Here is a 14505-nt window from a genome sequence, read left to right as displayed (position 1 = left end):
TATTAATGGAACGGGCTAATTTAACAGTACAGGATTATTCTTTTTAACAATCAATTAGAAACGGATCAGTTTTCACAGCGCTCGCCGCCACTTTCGGATTTGCTCAGCTGGAGCTAGTTGATTCTTTTACGCAAAACAGCAACAATAAAAATCAAACGAAACGACGGTACCACACACCAAGAATTCACAATGCGCGAAATTCCATTATCGACACTACTTATCCATCGTAAATATACATTGAAACACACATACCTAGCAGAAAACAAGCAAAAGAATCACCATTGTCGTCCCAACTGCGCCCGAGAGGTTCCGTGGATTGTGCACGGAAGATTTGTGAGAAACAGGAGTTGAAAGCTTCTATGTGTGCGTGTATCTGTGGCGTGACCCATTAGCAAACAATACACAAGTTTAACTAAATGATATCCACATCGTGACCGATCATAGTGGTAACATTTCCAACCACCCAGAAAGCTATCAAGGAGTGCGTCTTTGTAGCTAAAGGAATATAGAGTAAAGCGAAAGGACAACAGAACATCTAAATCCGCAAATGGAGCAAAATCTACAGCAGCCGAGACGTTAGATAAGCAAAACTCTAGCACACTCGAATGAAGGAACAAGTAGAGAAAACGGTAAGCAACTCTACTTCACATGGATAAACGTAGAAAGAAAAGATAAAAAAACACATGAAAAAAGAATTATAGTTAAAGCAAAAAAGGGTGTGAAACAAGAATACAGCAGCAGCAGCAAACAAGACAAACACACAAGACACACAAGAAATGAAAATAAACAATTCTAGTAGTAGCCATTGAGCAGCTTTTTAATTGCTATAAAAAAACTGGAAGATGTGAACATATTTTTTTTCTTTGTTTCTTTCTTCATCCGTAGTTGATATGATGATTATTTTGTTTCGAATTTTAGTTTCTTTCGGTTGTGTTTGAACGATCAAAGTTGCTTTTCCGGCGTGGCATCCATGGACAATAGTATGATTTGAGGACAGCGCCTCTTGATGCTCTGTTTTTCTTTGCGAATGTTGCTTTTGTCCGGCTCACTCGAGCTACTCTAGTGAGCATTATTCGCTAGGAGATCTCTAGCCATTCACGATGTGGTACAGGATAAATTGCACTCAAATAATGCTCAATCTACTGATACATGACAGAAAAACATGGTATGAACTAAGATAGATATATGCAGCAATTTATTTAACTATAAGTGGAACATGAAGGATGTTTTACAAAATGTTCACATAAAAACAAGGGAATGGATAATTGTGTGCTGTATCTGCAAAGACGTCCAACGTTGCATTTGGATTTTATATCCGAGATTTCATCTTCTCCAGCAACATCCACAGACACTGTCTTTGCGATTCCATTTGTGTGATCTGTGCGAGATGCTCAGTGTACGTAATGACAGTTTGCTGAAAATAGATCGAGAACAATATTATTTCGACGCATTAACAAACCGAGATTTCTAATTCTATTCTTATCTGTGTGGTGTGGCAATTAAGAAGCTTGTAAATATTAAGCGCCCATCTATGCGATAAGCAAACTGAGCCACTGAAGAACGCACCCAGCGGACCTTTGGTCTAGCCAAATTAAAATAGAACTGGCGTTGCATTGCATTCTTTTGCTTAATGCGTAATATACGCAATCAATGGCGTAATGTTGCAAAAATCGGCTTATCATTTGTAAACAAAAACAAATCCCAATTGCAAGACAGGAAGTTTGAAATGATAATGCAACTGAAAATATGATTGGTGGAAGATACTTACCAATTGCTTCGGTTCGATAACGTTACGGTTCTTTACAGCCAAATTCCACAGATTAACCGTCAGGGTAAACATTTTGTCCACGGACAGATCGGCACCGGTTATGATCTTGAGGAACAGATCCAGAGCTAACTGCGCCTGTGCTCGCATTGCGTTCGATTCCAGCAGTGCTTTCAGATGCTGTAGCAACTTATCACACACGGTGCAGCACATTTCATTAACCTCGGCAATAAACTTCGGATCAGATCCGTACAGTTCGTCGTTCGAGATTACATTCACGATGTGGTATGGGTACACCTCCTGTGCCGCAACCGACAGAAAGTCCAGCACGTGCAAATAGATGCTGGAAAGCATGCTCGAGTTCGACTCGAACGGGTACTTTGGCACAACATCCAGCAGAAGGCGCAACAGGTACAGCACTCCTTGGGTGGGATTATCCTGTGTAAATGGTAGAACCGGATCAGTGGAATGACGCCTAAAAGGTGACGGGTTCCTTCCCTTCAACTTACCGGCACTATCACGAGAGTGGACAGAAAATTTACCACAAACGTTTTGATGAATCCTTCCGTCGACTGGACTTTGCCATCGGTTTCCACCATTCGGGGCACCTCTGGGATTAAATTGAGCGCCGCTTCGAAGCACGAATCGGCATGCTGAAGACAAACGTTCAATAGTGCCACCTGCCCAGACTGCAGATACAGTTCCATTCGCGTACGCACGTCAATAATGGATGGGATCGTGATGAAGCAGTACGCTGCACACGCCTTCACAAATGCGGACGTCTTTTGCGTGTGTTGGCCCTTAACAATGCGACGCGTGCTCGTGGCTAACCGGTTGACCGAGTGTATGAGTGTGGAAAGCGCCGAATCGAGATTGGACAGCACCGACCGTGCTTCCACGTAAAAGGCAAGCTGTTGTTCAAAGTCACGGCCAAAATCGACCTTACTGATGAAGTGACATACAAGCCCGCTGATTTGTCGTCGCTCATCTTCGCCAGTGAGGGCACTGTATAGTGAGAAGAGAAACACAACAGTGATTAGAAAGATGACGGACACTAGAAACCCGCTTTCCAATGCTTACTTGACGGAATCATTCAACACTCGGCTGATGTACATGAGGGCGTTGGTGACAATTGGATCGTTGATGATTGCATTGTCACTGTTCGTTGCATTCCGGTAGCTGGTAAGAACATTTTTGCATACCTCCAGCTTTATTGTCTCCTTTTGAAACAGGTCCAGCAGGGGTAGAAAATTGTCCTGAAAATATTTGAGCGTCGTTGTGTGATTAGAATGGTTACAAATGTACCGGCCAATATGCACGACTTACCAATGCTAGAATGCCGTGAACGTCTTGTGCGTTCGAAACGATTTTGTCCGCTATGACTTGCAGCTCGTGATAATGTTGTTCGTACAGTCGGTTCGGTGTCATGTGCTGAAGCACATTCCCCAGGAAAGCATCGACCTCTTTTAGCTAAGTAAATTGAAAGAACACCGTCAAACCGGTTCTCATGCCCAACTCTAATAGGATGCAAAAGTCTGCGCCCTTACCCCGAAATGTTGACTAGTGTACTGTGCCCACATCTCCGCACACTGCATAAATTCCTCCACATTGCCCAAGGAACTGATCGTTTTCATGGCGCTCGAAAGCACCGTTAGTCGCTGCTCGGTGGGGGGTGGTGTGTGACTTAGGATGCTTCCGAGCAACCGGAACAACTGTCCCCTCGAAAGACCTTCCACCGAAATGGTGGAAAGAATTTGCACGAAATGAGTCGCACGGGAAGCGATAAAATCTGAACGGAACGATTGCATCATCGATTGCAGCAGTAGGGCAGGATTTTTCTTTTCCTTGCAGCGTTGCAAAATGTCATCCAGCTGGTTATCTGTCGTTAGGATAGCGACACCTTGCAAAATCCAATCAAGCGCCGGAAGGTATAGTGCAATGTAGCCGGTCAGTGTGATGCGATGACGTGCAATCTCCGACCGAATGCCTCCATTGAAGATGGTATGGTAAACCGTCAGGATGTCGTCCAGATTTTCACCAATGTATGTCCGATCGAGTGTCAAACCCATTCCCACCCGGCACAAATAGGACCTAGCGTAGACTGCTACCAGTGGATCACCAATACCGCGGATCATTTTCGTAAGTCTGCGTAACGCCAGGCCGAATTCATCCTGGGCCAGAAAGCTGTAACAACGCAAAATTGCTATCTCGACATACAGCCGTGGCAACAGCTCCCGTATCGAAGCGATTTTGTAGAACCAATTTTGGCAGGTTTCCTTCGCCGACTCGGGAACCATATCAGGGGTAAAATTTTCCGGCAGGGACGTCATTTCACGGGTACCCGGATGTACGTAGTCGGCCTTGGTGCGCAACCGGTCGTACACGAGCCGGCCGAAAATGTCGAGAATGTCGGTGATAAGGACAAACTTCGACGGGTAAAACTGGATGACGGACGTATCGGAAAGCAGCTTCGAGCATTGGATCGCAATTTTAAGCGCCTTCACACGTTGGTCCTGATTCCACGCCTGCACCAGCTCGTGGTTGAGCTGCTCGATCTTCACCACATACTCCTGCTGGGACAAGTCCAGCATCTGCCGTACGGAACCTTCTTCAAAGTCATCCAGCTGCTCCAATCGATATTTGACCTTCTCCGACATTGTCGTCTGTGGTTTGATGGTTTCGCCACCGGTTAGAAAGCTGGTCACAATCGACAGCTTCTCCGAGGTAGTGTATTTGTTAAGTATAGCTCCACGACGCGCGGCCCACGGTTCGATGCGATCCAGCTCAAGTAAATTCGTCGGCTCCTTCGACTTTCCTGCAGAGTTGCGGTGTCCCATAGGGTTCGGTTTCACGGTAACCGAATCGACACTTTCCATTTCGGCCACCATCCGTGAGAGTGGATCTTTGCCCAACGAAGTTGCCTGCTGCTTTGCAAACTGGCTCAATGGATCCGATCCATCGAAGGCTATGTTTAGCGGATCAAGCGACAATGCTGCGGCAGACATGGCTGCCGAATTACTACTGCTCAGCGAGATTCCATTTGCCGCCGTCGGAACCTTACTTCGAGTTCCACGGCTTTCCAGAACCTACGACAACGCGACAAAAGATTAGCATGATTGGGGGGAGAGTAAAAAAGCTAAACATTATGTTTTTTTTTTGCGCATTTCATACGCAACTACCGTTATGGTTGATTGTTTCAGTGGATGATCTAGAACTTTGAACTGATCAAGATAACGGCGGCACTCATCCTGTTGACGCTGTACACACACCCTGCAAATAATCGGGAAGCCCCAAAAATAAACTCCAATTTTGCAGCAGTGCACAATCTGGATGAAACGGAACGTGCTCTTACCACTCTGCAGCCATGGTTGTTTTACAGAATTTGTGGAAGTTTTATTCTGTTGCAAAACAGAGCGCGATGACTACAATCAGTTTTGTTTTTACGCCTACTTTGCTGCGGGATTGTTTCCTTCGCACATATGATGTTTGTCAAACGGGCGCAACTGTCAATGCAGAGCTTTTTAATATGCTTGTCAAAATTAACTGATCGTATTTGAGTTGGTTTTTTTTTCGGTTGGATTATGATGCGGAAGCACCAATGCAATACGAAATAAATTTCGATACGATTAAATTGTATTTTAACATTTTCCGTACTGTCTATTGAATGTACATTTAACATGCTTTACTGGGTGCCACCGTTTCGTCGACTGGTTCCTCAATAAATCCACTCGATTTTGCACGTTTTTGTGGACCGTTACCTTTCTTGTCCTTAGTACCGGCAAGCTGTCGTTTTTTGAACCGTTTAGCTGCTGCTAACTGAACAGGATCCTCCGTTTCTACGCTCACCCAAGCAAGCTCCTTTACTACCCTTGTTGCCATGCTACTTGCCGACTCGCTTACTTCCTCATTTTTTGAGGTTCCAGCGACCGACTCGCGCAATGGTGCATTCTGAGTGTTCTCTTGATGCACAGGTTTACCAGTGTTTATTAGTACCAAGCAGATGGGACGACATCCGATCTGCTGCGTGCAAATTTGAGTGAAATTCACACCAGCCAGATGCCACAGCGACACATCACCAGCACTCGATGCTGTCGCGATGTAATTCCCCAGACAGGAGATCGCCTTCAGCCGTGTATCGTAGATCTGCAACTTTTCCTGCTGCTCTTCTTCGTGAATGTTTGCCATGATGAGAACTCCACTTTCCAAACCAACCGCAATTTCCTCATCTGAAAGCCAACACATGGCGGTGGGCTTTGAGTCAAACTGCAGTGTGCGAACCGAACGCGTCGTGTCGATGCTGATGATATCTGCCACACGGTTTCCGAGCAATGCAAAATGATCACCATCCGGTGACCACTGCACGTCACTAAGCACCCGGCCGTACTTGCTGTTTTTGCTCAACGCGGTCGTAAACAGTGCTCGTCCCGTTATCAGATCCCATGTTTTGAGCGTCATGTCAGTACCCAAAGTAAGGGCCATCTTGCCTTGTGGGTGAATGGAAATGCACTGCACTGCCGACTTATGTGCACTTTTCCACGTTTTATCAACGGCCAATTTGGACATATTGACTGCAACCATGCTACCATCGTTACTGCCGGACAACAGGTGGCTACCATTATTTGAGAATACGAGTGAGTTGATAGTCCCATCGTGATGCAGGAACTCCGTCACTTTCGTTCCATCTCGCATGTCCAACAGACAGATGCGATCGTCGGCACCGCCGGTTGCTACGTATCTACCGTGAGCAGCTACAGAACGCACCGACGAAGTATGCAAATGCGCAGCAAACGATTCCTTCAGGTATAGCTTTTCCGCATCCTTGAACAAGAAAACATCTCAATTATAAATAAAACATGCCAACATTAAACTATACTACTAGCCAACATTAAACTATGCGACTATACTCACAGTACGTAAAGGTTCGACTCTGTAACACACGATAAACTCTTCGTATGTTCCCACTACAATCTCCAGTCCAGCCATAGTAACGGGATAGCTATTCTTGACCCTGCTACTCGTACGATCAGCACAATGCAATGCAATGTATTTTAACACAGATTTTAGTCAAACGATCTTCAATTTCTTTCGCAGCTCGCTTGGAAAACGTGCACCATGCAGTTTGTTTTGACAATTCAGTTGTTGTCTCTTGTTCTAATCTCATGGTATGTTTCCACGGTATGGAAACCATGGCATTAACATTTTTAGCACAACAATTTTTAGTACTATCTGATGGTCGAATATGTTTCGACTTTCGGGTGATTTGTTGAAATTATATTTTCTTGTACGACAATTGTTATGAATTAAAAGCAAACAAACTTAGCATAGATTTGACCGAAATTAACTAAAATGTTATTGAACGATTGTATGTTGCTCACAACTGTCAAAATAGCCAGTGTCAGTCCACTTGTACACTTGGGCAATGTACCAGCCTCGCTCCAATGTACTTTGGTGTGAATCATTCATTGTTCTCAAAAGATGGCAACTTGCTAGAGATAGTTTCGCGAAATTTCTGCTTCTATTTGCCTTTTCGCCGCGAAAAGTTTGGCTATTTTGTTTAATGGCTTTCCGGAGGAAAAGCGAGTAAATCCGTTTTTCATCGTTCCTCGTGTGTGAAACCTGCGCTGCTTCAGCAATCCTGTTCCTTCTCTTCAATACGTGTGACAATTACGTTGTAGTGCATTGTTATTTGTTTTACATCGTGTGCTGGAATTCGTCCGATGAGCAGGTATGTTTGGAATTAGTACTTTTTTCTCGTGGGCGTTTTTCTTCATTCTAGGTACGATCTTGACGGAAAAGTACAACAATATAAGGATGTGACTAGTTGAACTTATCGTTGTAAATAGGTGCTGTGATGGTAACACACACCGCATCCCTCCGGACGGTGCCAATGTTTTGTCATTGTAGTGGTGCGCTGCAGCACCTGTATGAAAATTACGTACCTTCGCTAAATTGCGAACACAGGAGATCGAATAAGGAAGTGAAACGAACTCTGTCGATCAGTGTTCCTTCAAGGTTGCAGACTGCACACTTGTTTAACCGTTATATAGTTAAGCATTGCTAGCGCGAAGAAAATTATCAGCAGCAATGGTACGATAATACGTTGTTGCCGTTTGTTGATGCGAATGACCGCTGCAAGAAGCAAGATCTGTACGTTGGAAAGATAACTGGCCTTCTTTAGCTTTTTGTGAAAAAGATCCAGAAAAAGGACCCAGGCTGGCTAAACACCAATATGTTCAGTGAAAGCATAGAGGAATTTGCAAGCAAAAATATTCCTTCCATGGATGAGGGAGGGGGATTCCTTCCATGGATTCAAAGCCCCCATACAAGTCATGTTTGAATGTTGCTTTGTAAAAAGTTACTCGTCCGTAATGTCCCGCCACTATAGTGATAGCGATATTATTTGACGATAAATGCAATGCCCGCTAGCAAGCGGCGGAAATCGTTTCGCCAAACGGACATGAATTGAAAACGAAAGCCGATGGGCGAAAGCACTTATTGCTTCGCTAAACACCATCAATTGATTCCGCTGGTCTCACCTTTAGTTGAACATGCTCATACAATGCAAATGTTCATGAACCAGCAACAATTGGGCGAGTTTGCACGTATGCGTAAAAAAGGCTTGAGAAAAATGGCATCAACATAAAAAACTGCGTCAAAACGGTCTCTAATTGCCTGAGAACTCCCCCCAACAAGGGGGGATTGTAATCATGTGATATGTGTTCGATTGAACTGATGAATGTGAAAGATTCACGCTTGCACGAGCTGGACTGTCAAGTGCCATAAGGTTTACACCAAGATTAAAGTTATCAAGAAATAAATTTCCTTTCTTTCGAGTGCGGCAAAGTGGGCGGTTGGATTGCCGTCATTGTCGGGACGTTTTTATCAGTACTCGAAAGTGTAGTAAGAATTGTTCAGCGGATGTGCGCGGAATATCTAGTCATATCGAGAACGCTACTACTATAATAGTTCTTATCAAATAGTTGACGGCGCCACAAGTTGCGATACGTATGCGACGGTTGCTAGAAGGTTTCAATCTGTTTCAGCATGGCTACGCTGTGATTGAACTGAGGAGGCCTTACAAATGTGCATGGTGCATTGTTGCTGTAATTTCTATTCGAAGACCGCATCTGGAACAATCTACTCTGGGTTAAGTAAAAATTAATGTTAGCAAATTATTGACCTTTTGGATGAATTAATTATTTGCCAACGTATTTTTTCTCCTGGTTCGAAATTCATTCGCCAAAACTTGTCGAACTGCATGAAGCTTTTGCAAACGTGCAAAAGTTCCGAGTGAAAACACGTTTACAAACCTTCACGCAGTTTTGAGCTCAAGCCGTGTCGGCGATATGCTAGACAAAGAAAAAAAACGAAAACATGTTTACGACAACATTTGATGGAAGCGCGTTTTTCATCTCTATGTGTATATATGTCCTCGCTGAATGTTAATGCCTTCCGAAGAACTGAATCGCGATCACCAGCGGGAGAGAAAAGTCTGTTTAGCTGCAGGAGATATACGCACGGTTTCACGTAACAGCGCACACAGGTTTGAAGCATATAAGACATGTACGTAACAACTTCAGGCTAGATGTTGGGCGTTCACTGTGGTAACGACGAATGTTTGACATAAAAAAAAAACTTTGTAATGATGCTGCTGATGTTAATAATTCTCCGTGTTGCTGTGTCTCGGGGCAATCCTGGAATATAAAATCGAAAAAAACCTATTAGTAAACGAAATACGTGGTGCTCAATAAGTTAAAATACTCCATTTCTCCATTAAGTTTGCATCATTAGGCACTTATTCTGTATTGACCGTCAGTTTTCACTACGCATATTCACCGTAAAATGTGCATGGTGGATATCAACCCTTTTCTTGGACCGCTTACGATAGAGCATGTCGTGCTTAAATGTCACAAGTCACCAATCCGTTTCCAGGAAACTTGGACTAAGGTCCATCTCATTAACGCTTGGCTGCATCGTATCTCCAACAGGTGTAAGCTCCACGTCCCTAGCAAATCAGCTGGTTGGGATCATCTGCTTATCGTGCAGATCGTGCCTAATGGCTCAATGACGAGCACCTTCCGCGCCTCATGATTTCGTTGATTGAGTTGTTCTTCGAAGTTACGGTTCTTCGGTCGCCGTGATAGTGTGCTCCCCAGGTGGGCCTTATTACGGTCAAAGCCTGAGGTAGACAGGTCGCATTGATATTCAATAAGTCTTTAAGACGGATAAACCTGTACCGCAGATGTACATACCATGATGTCGGTGCCATCCGTGATGTCAAGTAGTTAGAGAGTACGAACGAAAATCGTGCCCGCGATGGGAAAGCCCACTATTGGGATGACACCTTCGGAGATATATTGAAAAGCAAACAGCAGAATCCGTCCATCCATTGAAACGGTTTGGACAGCATGTTCGTAACTCTCATCCTGCACTGCACTCCGTCTACGGTGGGTCTCAACAACCATGATCCAAAAAGCGGGATTTCTCTATCGTACCACCGAATTGCCTTACAGATAAAACATTACGTGGACGTACTCTGCTCGGTTCACACACAGAACACAGTGCGCATCAAGAAGTAAAATTCATCAAAAATGACACTAATCTGCAGGTGAAACACCGGGACGCTGCTTATTTCGCGTATGTAAAACAATTGTCGGTAAACACACATTCTAGATGAAGAAAACAAGCGAAATCATGTGTGGCGCACTTTGATTAGCAACGCGAGAAAATCAAGCCACAGAAAATATCTCTCTCGTTTGGTGTTTTACACAATTCAGATCTGATGTGATTGAACCCCCCGTGTGGTCCCCAACCGTTTACCCAACGTTGTTCCCGATTTCGGGTTGTTGTTTTTCACCATTTTCTGTTTTTACGATGATGATGTGTGCTGTAGTCGCGTAGTGCTATAATTATAAATATATTTGTTTGTTTTTTCTCTTTTACCCGTGGCGGTGTTGTTTTCCGCCACCAATTTCCCGGACTATATAAACCGAGAGAGTAAATTCTATGAAATTTAGCATTTCCACTTCAGAGTTGTTTGAGCAGCGCAGAAAAGACGACGTATACTTGTGATTTTTTTCTGTTTTGTACAAGTGATTGTGTTGTTTTGTGTCACGCCAATTGCGGCGCACAACCAATAACAAGGGTGTGTTTTTGTGTGTTCAACTGCAACCAAAAGCTGGCCGTGAAGCTGTGTGACTTGCAGTAATCTTAATTTTACGTATTCAACAATAGTTCCAAAATGTGTGATATCCTAGCGGCGATATCCTACAGCTATGGATATAATGAGCGGCCTAGAAAACGGGTTAAAATGTAGGTACATCAACCCTGTTGACCACTTGTGACCACATACTCCATCGCGCATTCATTAGCCTTACTCGAATTAGCGGGAATTACAATGACAGCTCAAAAACTAATGCGCTTGAACTGATCTTTTCTTCCTTCACCACAGAAATATGACCATCCCATCGAGACCAGCACCGCCACCACCGCAGCGTAATACGACCGCGCCTTTGCGCTACACACCCACGACAGATTGGGACTTATGTGCGTTCGACTCCAGCAGCGCATCCAGCGGCCAACTCGCAACCGGAAATGGGCAAGGCTTTCCGGTGCAACAGTCACACAATGTCAAAGCAAAAAAGCCACCTCCACCAAGGCCACCACCGCCAAAGCTATCAGCCGCACCGACGGCTCCGCTTAAGAAACCTAACCAACCGCAATCGATAAACATTCTGTCCAGCTTGTTTGGCCATAAACGGGGGCCGAATGGGGCGACTGCAAGCAAACCAGTCAGCGGTCCAAAACACAATTGCATTGCCGGGCCGGTCAAATTGCTTCCGCCTCCATCGACGAAGTCTGTGCCAGGGAAGGTTTCAAATTTTACAACTTTCACTGAACATCACAGCAGCAGTAGCAGTACCAACTATGGTTCATTTGTCCAGTCGTCGAGGAGTACCGGAACGGGATCAACCGCATCGACGGAGATGCAACTGATAAATTTCGATTCGCCGCCCAGTTCGCCGACCTTTACACAGAAATCCTGCAGTGATTGCATTAGCGTGGACAGCTTCAGCTCAGACTCGAACTACTCGTCTCCCAACAATGGTAACATGTCCCAGGCTGAAAGTGGTTTTGAGGATGATTTTGTGGCATGTGGCAGTAACAATCGCCACCAGCCCGGTGCTAGTGTATTGTTGGGCGATCTGGACCCGTTCGAAGGTGGCCATAGTACGGCCGCACCAACGCCTGTCATTTACGGCACACTGCCGCTAGCATCGTCTGCAACGGCCCAGATTCGGGCACCGTTGATAAACAGCAAACTGCAACAATCCGATTTCGTCGATCCTCTGTGCAATGGACGGAGCGTTCTACCGAAGGTACCGATCATGTCAATGCCCACGATAATAAAACCCCCTACCAACAGTAACCCAGAGAGCCAAAAATCTACTCCGTCCCATTCGGCACACACGCGAAATTTCAACGGAGCACTCAAAACTATCGCCCTACCGACGGGCCGTGGATATGCAGGAATGGACGATGATTTCACATCGGATACGGGAGCTTTCGATTCACTTAAGTCCCATCCAATGCCGAGTGTACCACCGCCACCACCACCACCGCTCTCCGATGAGCCGTACACGGAAGAACCGTACGGTATTGCACTATACGACTTCCAGGGTGAAGCGGATGAGGATTTGAGTTTTAAGGTAAACAAAATACTTTCGTCTTGCCGCACACACACATACACACACACCCATGCACACGAGGCTCAAGTGTCGTTGACACACAAATCGGTTATCGGCCGTAGCAGGTGGCGTAGGCGACTAATAATAGAATATCCTTATTGGTGTGCTTCTACGATGGGTACTACGTCTTACGCTTTAGCAAGGTCACACAATTTAGAAGCGTTTCGTCTCTGATCAAAACTGTGTTCTGGCGTGTGTGTGTGTGTGGTTACTTTTATTTTTGCAAAAATAAGCCGATAAACGTTGCGAGTTTGATTCCCTAATGTTTACGTTTTTGTTCTCTTCCGCGCTTTAGACAAATGAGAAGATTTATCTACTGAAGCGACTGAACAATGAGTGGTATATGGGTCGCGACAAACGTGGCCTTGAAGGAATGTTTCCCGTGAACTACGTTGAGGTGAAGGTGCCGCTCGCTGCAGGCTGTGCGTCTGAAGAATCGCCCCATGGCAACGAAACGTCGTCTGCTGTGAAAGTGCGGGCACTGTACAGCTTCAAAGCGGAAGCACCCGAAGATCTTACTATAATGGTAAGTTTTGTCGCAGTAGTAGGCAGCGGAAAAGCAGAAACGCGACAATGCCTTTGATGTTTAATGTGCTTTATTGCAGGAGAACGATTACGTTGCCGTACTGTATCAAATCACAGCCGACTGGCTGTACGGAGAGATCGATGGCCGGAGAGGTCAGTTTCCAGCGAACTATATAGAGTATGTGCCACCGAACCTACCGCAGATGCCTATAACAAGCAGCTAAACACCAAATACAACTGAAGATATAGGTATCGAATCTCGAGTATTTACACATATCCTAGGAGCGCTTGCCTTAGTACACGAAGCACGAACACATCGTGAATATCGCAACTAACTTGCATCACAGACACACAACCAGCCAGGAGACTAAATGCTAATAACGGGTCTCTTCCTTTTTAAAACACATTAAGATGCTGTGATTTTTTGTATGTAGTGTGCTTGTGATGAGGTGGTGTCTTACAAGCAAAAAAACAAAACATCGTGACTAAGAACAGTTGGTCTGTATGGTTATACGTGTGTGAGCGGTGTGTGTATAGGCACGTGCATGGCTATCGCAGTTTTATAAGCCATCATTTATTAACCGGATAAGTTGGTGATAATTAGTTAAGGAAGTAAGCCATGAGGTGATGGCTACACGGAATAAACTTCGGTGTGTATGGTATGTAATTGTGGTTCCATTTATCCCAAGCTACATAACCAAACACGCAATTTGATTGTAAATTTGCCTAGTACTGCGAGAGCGCGGTCGGGGAAAGGTCGAAAAAAAAGCGTCAAGGCTGAGTTGAAAACAATTTTGCACGGGTGAGCCTCTGAAAATCTGATATTTAGAGTAAATCAATATTAGCCAAAGCGCGTATACACCTTGGAACGTAATGCTGCGCAATCCATGGCCAAAGAAAACGCACTGCACAGAGGCCTAGTTGAGAAGTAACAGTAGATGGTCCATTTATATAGGAAGTAATGATAATCTAATTGCTCTAGAAAAAAGAATCCCTAATATATGCTATGAACAGATCTGAATAATCCTAGTTTCATGAATGGAAAGTGTGGTAATTTAAAAATAGGCACAATTTTTCACAAACAAACAAGCGTGTGTGTGGTGCATATGGTATGGTGTTTGGATGAGATCCACATTGGCCTGTAATCAGATGATGTTCGTATCAACAGCAAAAAAGGCACGTGTTTGTATATACTTTATATCGCTGCTAGGCGGTGTGTGTCCTTACGTTAACAACACTTCAGTGTGCAGCATTTGTGCGCGAGGAATTAGTTAATAAACAAAAAGGATACTCCATATATAGTCAAGTTTCCCTGTTTATTTAATCTTCGCATTCGAAAAAGATTCCGTCATTGTGTTCATTCCGAAACCGCCCCGGAGTCTCAGCATCCGCAGTATACCATTGGGAGGGCTACTGTTGTCGCTCATTAGAAAAGGACATGCGGTGGTATGGTTTCGGCGTTTTCAG

At 44.6% G+C, this 14505-nt stretch overlaps 3 protein-coding genes across 3 annotated transcripts; 1 reads left to right on the top strand and 2 right to left on the bottom strand.

The window, feature by feature from the left end:
- Positions 1-1309: 1309 nt before the first annotated feature.
- Positions 1310-5131, bottom strand: LOC128707752 (VPS35 endosomal protein sorting factor-like). Its single transcript, XM_053802710.1, has 8 exons — positions 5118-5131; positions 4945-5035; positions 3313-4851; positions 3092-3235; positions 2846-3021; positions 2275-2770; positions 1769-2203; positions 1310-1414 (listed from the first exon to the last, which is right to left on the bottom strand). The coding sequence occupies exons 1-8, from the start codon at positions 5129-5131 to the stop codon at positions 1310-1312; spliced, it is 3000 nt and encodes a 999-aa protein (XP_053658685.1).
- A 306-nt stretch (positions 5132-5437) lies between these two features.
- Positions 5438-6748, bottom strand: LOC128708106 (p21-activated protein kinase-interacting protein 1-like). The gene is made up of 2 exons (XM_053803064.1): positions 6674-6748; positions 5438-6583 (listed from the first exon to the last, which is right to left on the bottom strand). The coding sequence occupies exons 1-2, from the start codon at positions 6746-6748 to the stop codon at positions 5438-5440; spliced, it is 1221 nt and encodes a 406-aa protein (XP_053659039.1).
- A 4258-nt stretch (positions 6749-11006) lies between these two features.
- On the top strand, positions 11007-13262 carry LOC128708820 (SH3 domain-containing protein 19). The gene is made up of 4 exons (XM_053803801.1): positions 11007-11077; positions 11217-12474; positions 12809-13039; positions 13119-13262. Exons 1-4 carry the CDS (start codon positions 11007-11009, stop codon positions 13260-13262), a joined length of 1704 nt encoding a protein of 567 aa, XP_053659776.1.
- Positions 13263-14505: the final 1243 nt, after the last annotated feature.

Source organism: Anopheles marshallii, chromosome 2 (assembly GCF_943734725.1).
Source record: "Anopheles marshallii chromosome 2, idAnoMarsDA_429_01, whole genome shotgun sequence".
In the NCBI taxonomy this organism is placed as follows: domain Eukaryota; kingdom Metazoa; phylum Arthropoda; class Insecta; order Diptera; family Culicidae; genus Anopheles; species Anopheles marshallii.
This window is presented reverse-complemented; position numbering and strand designations above follow the sequence as displayed.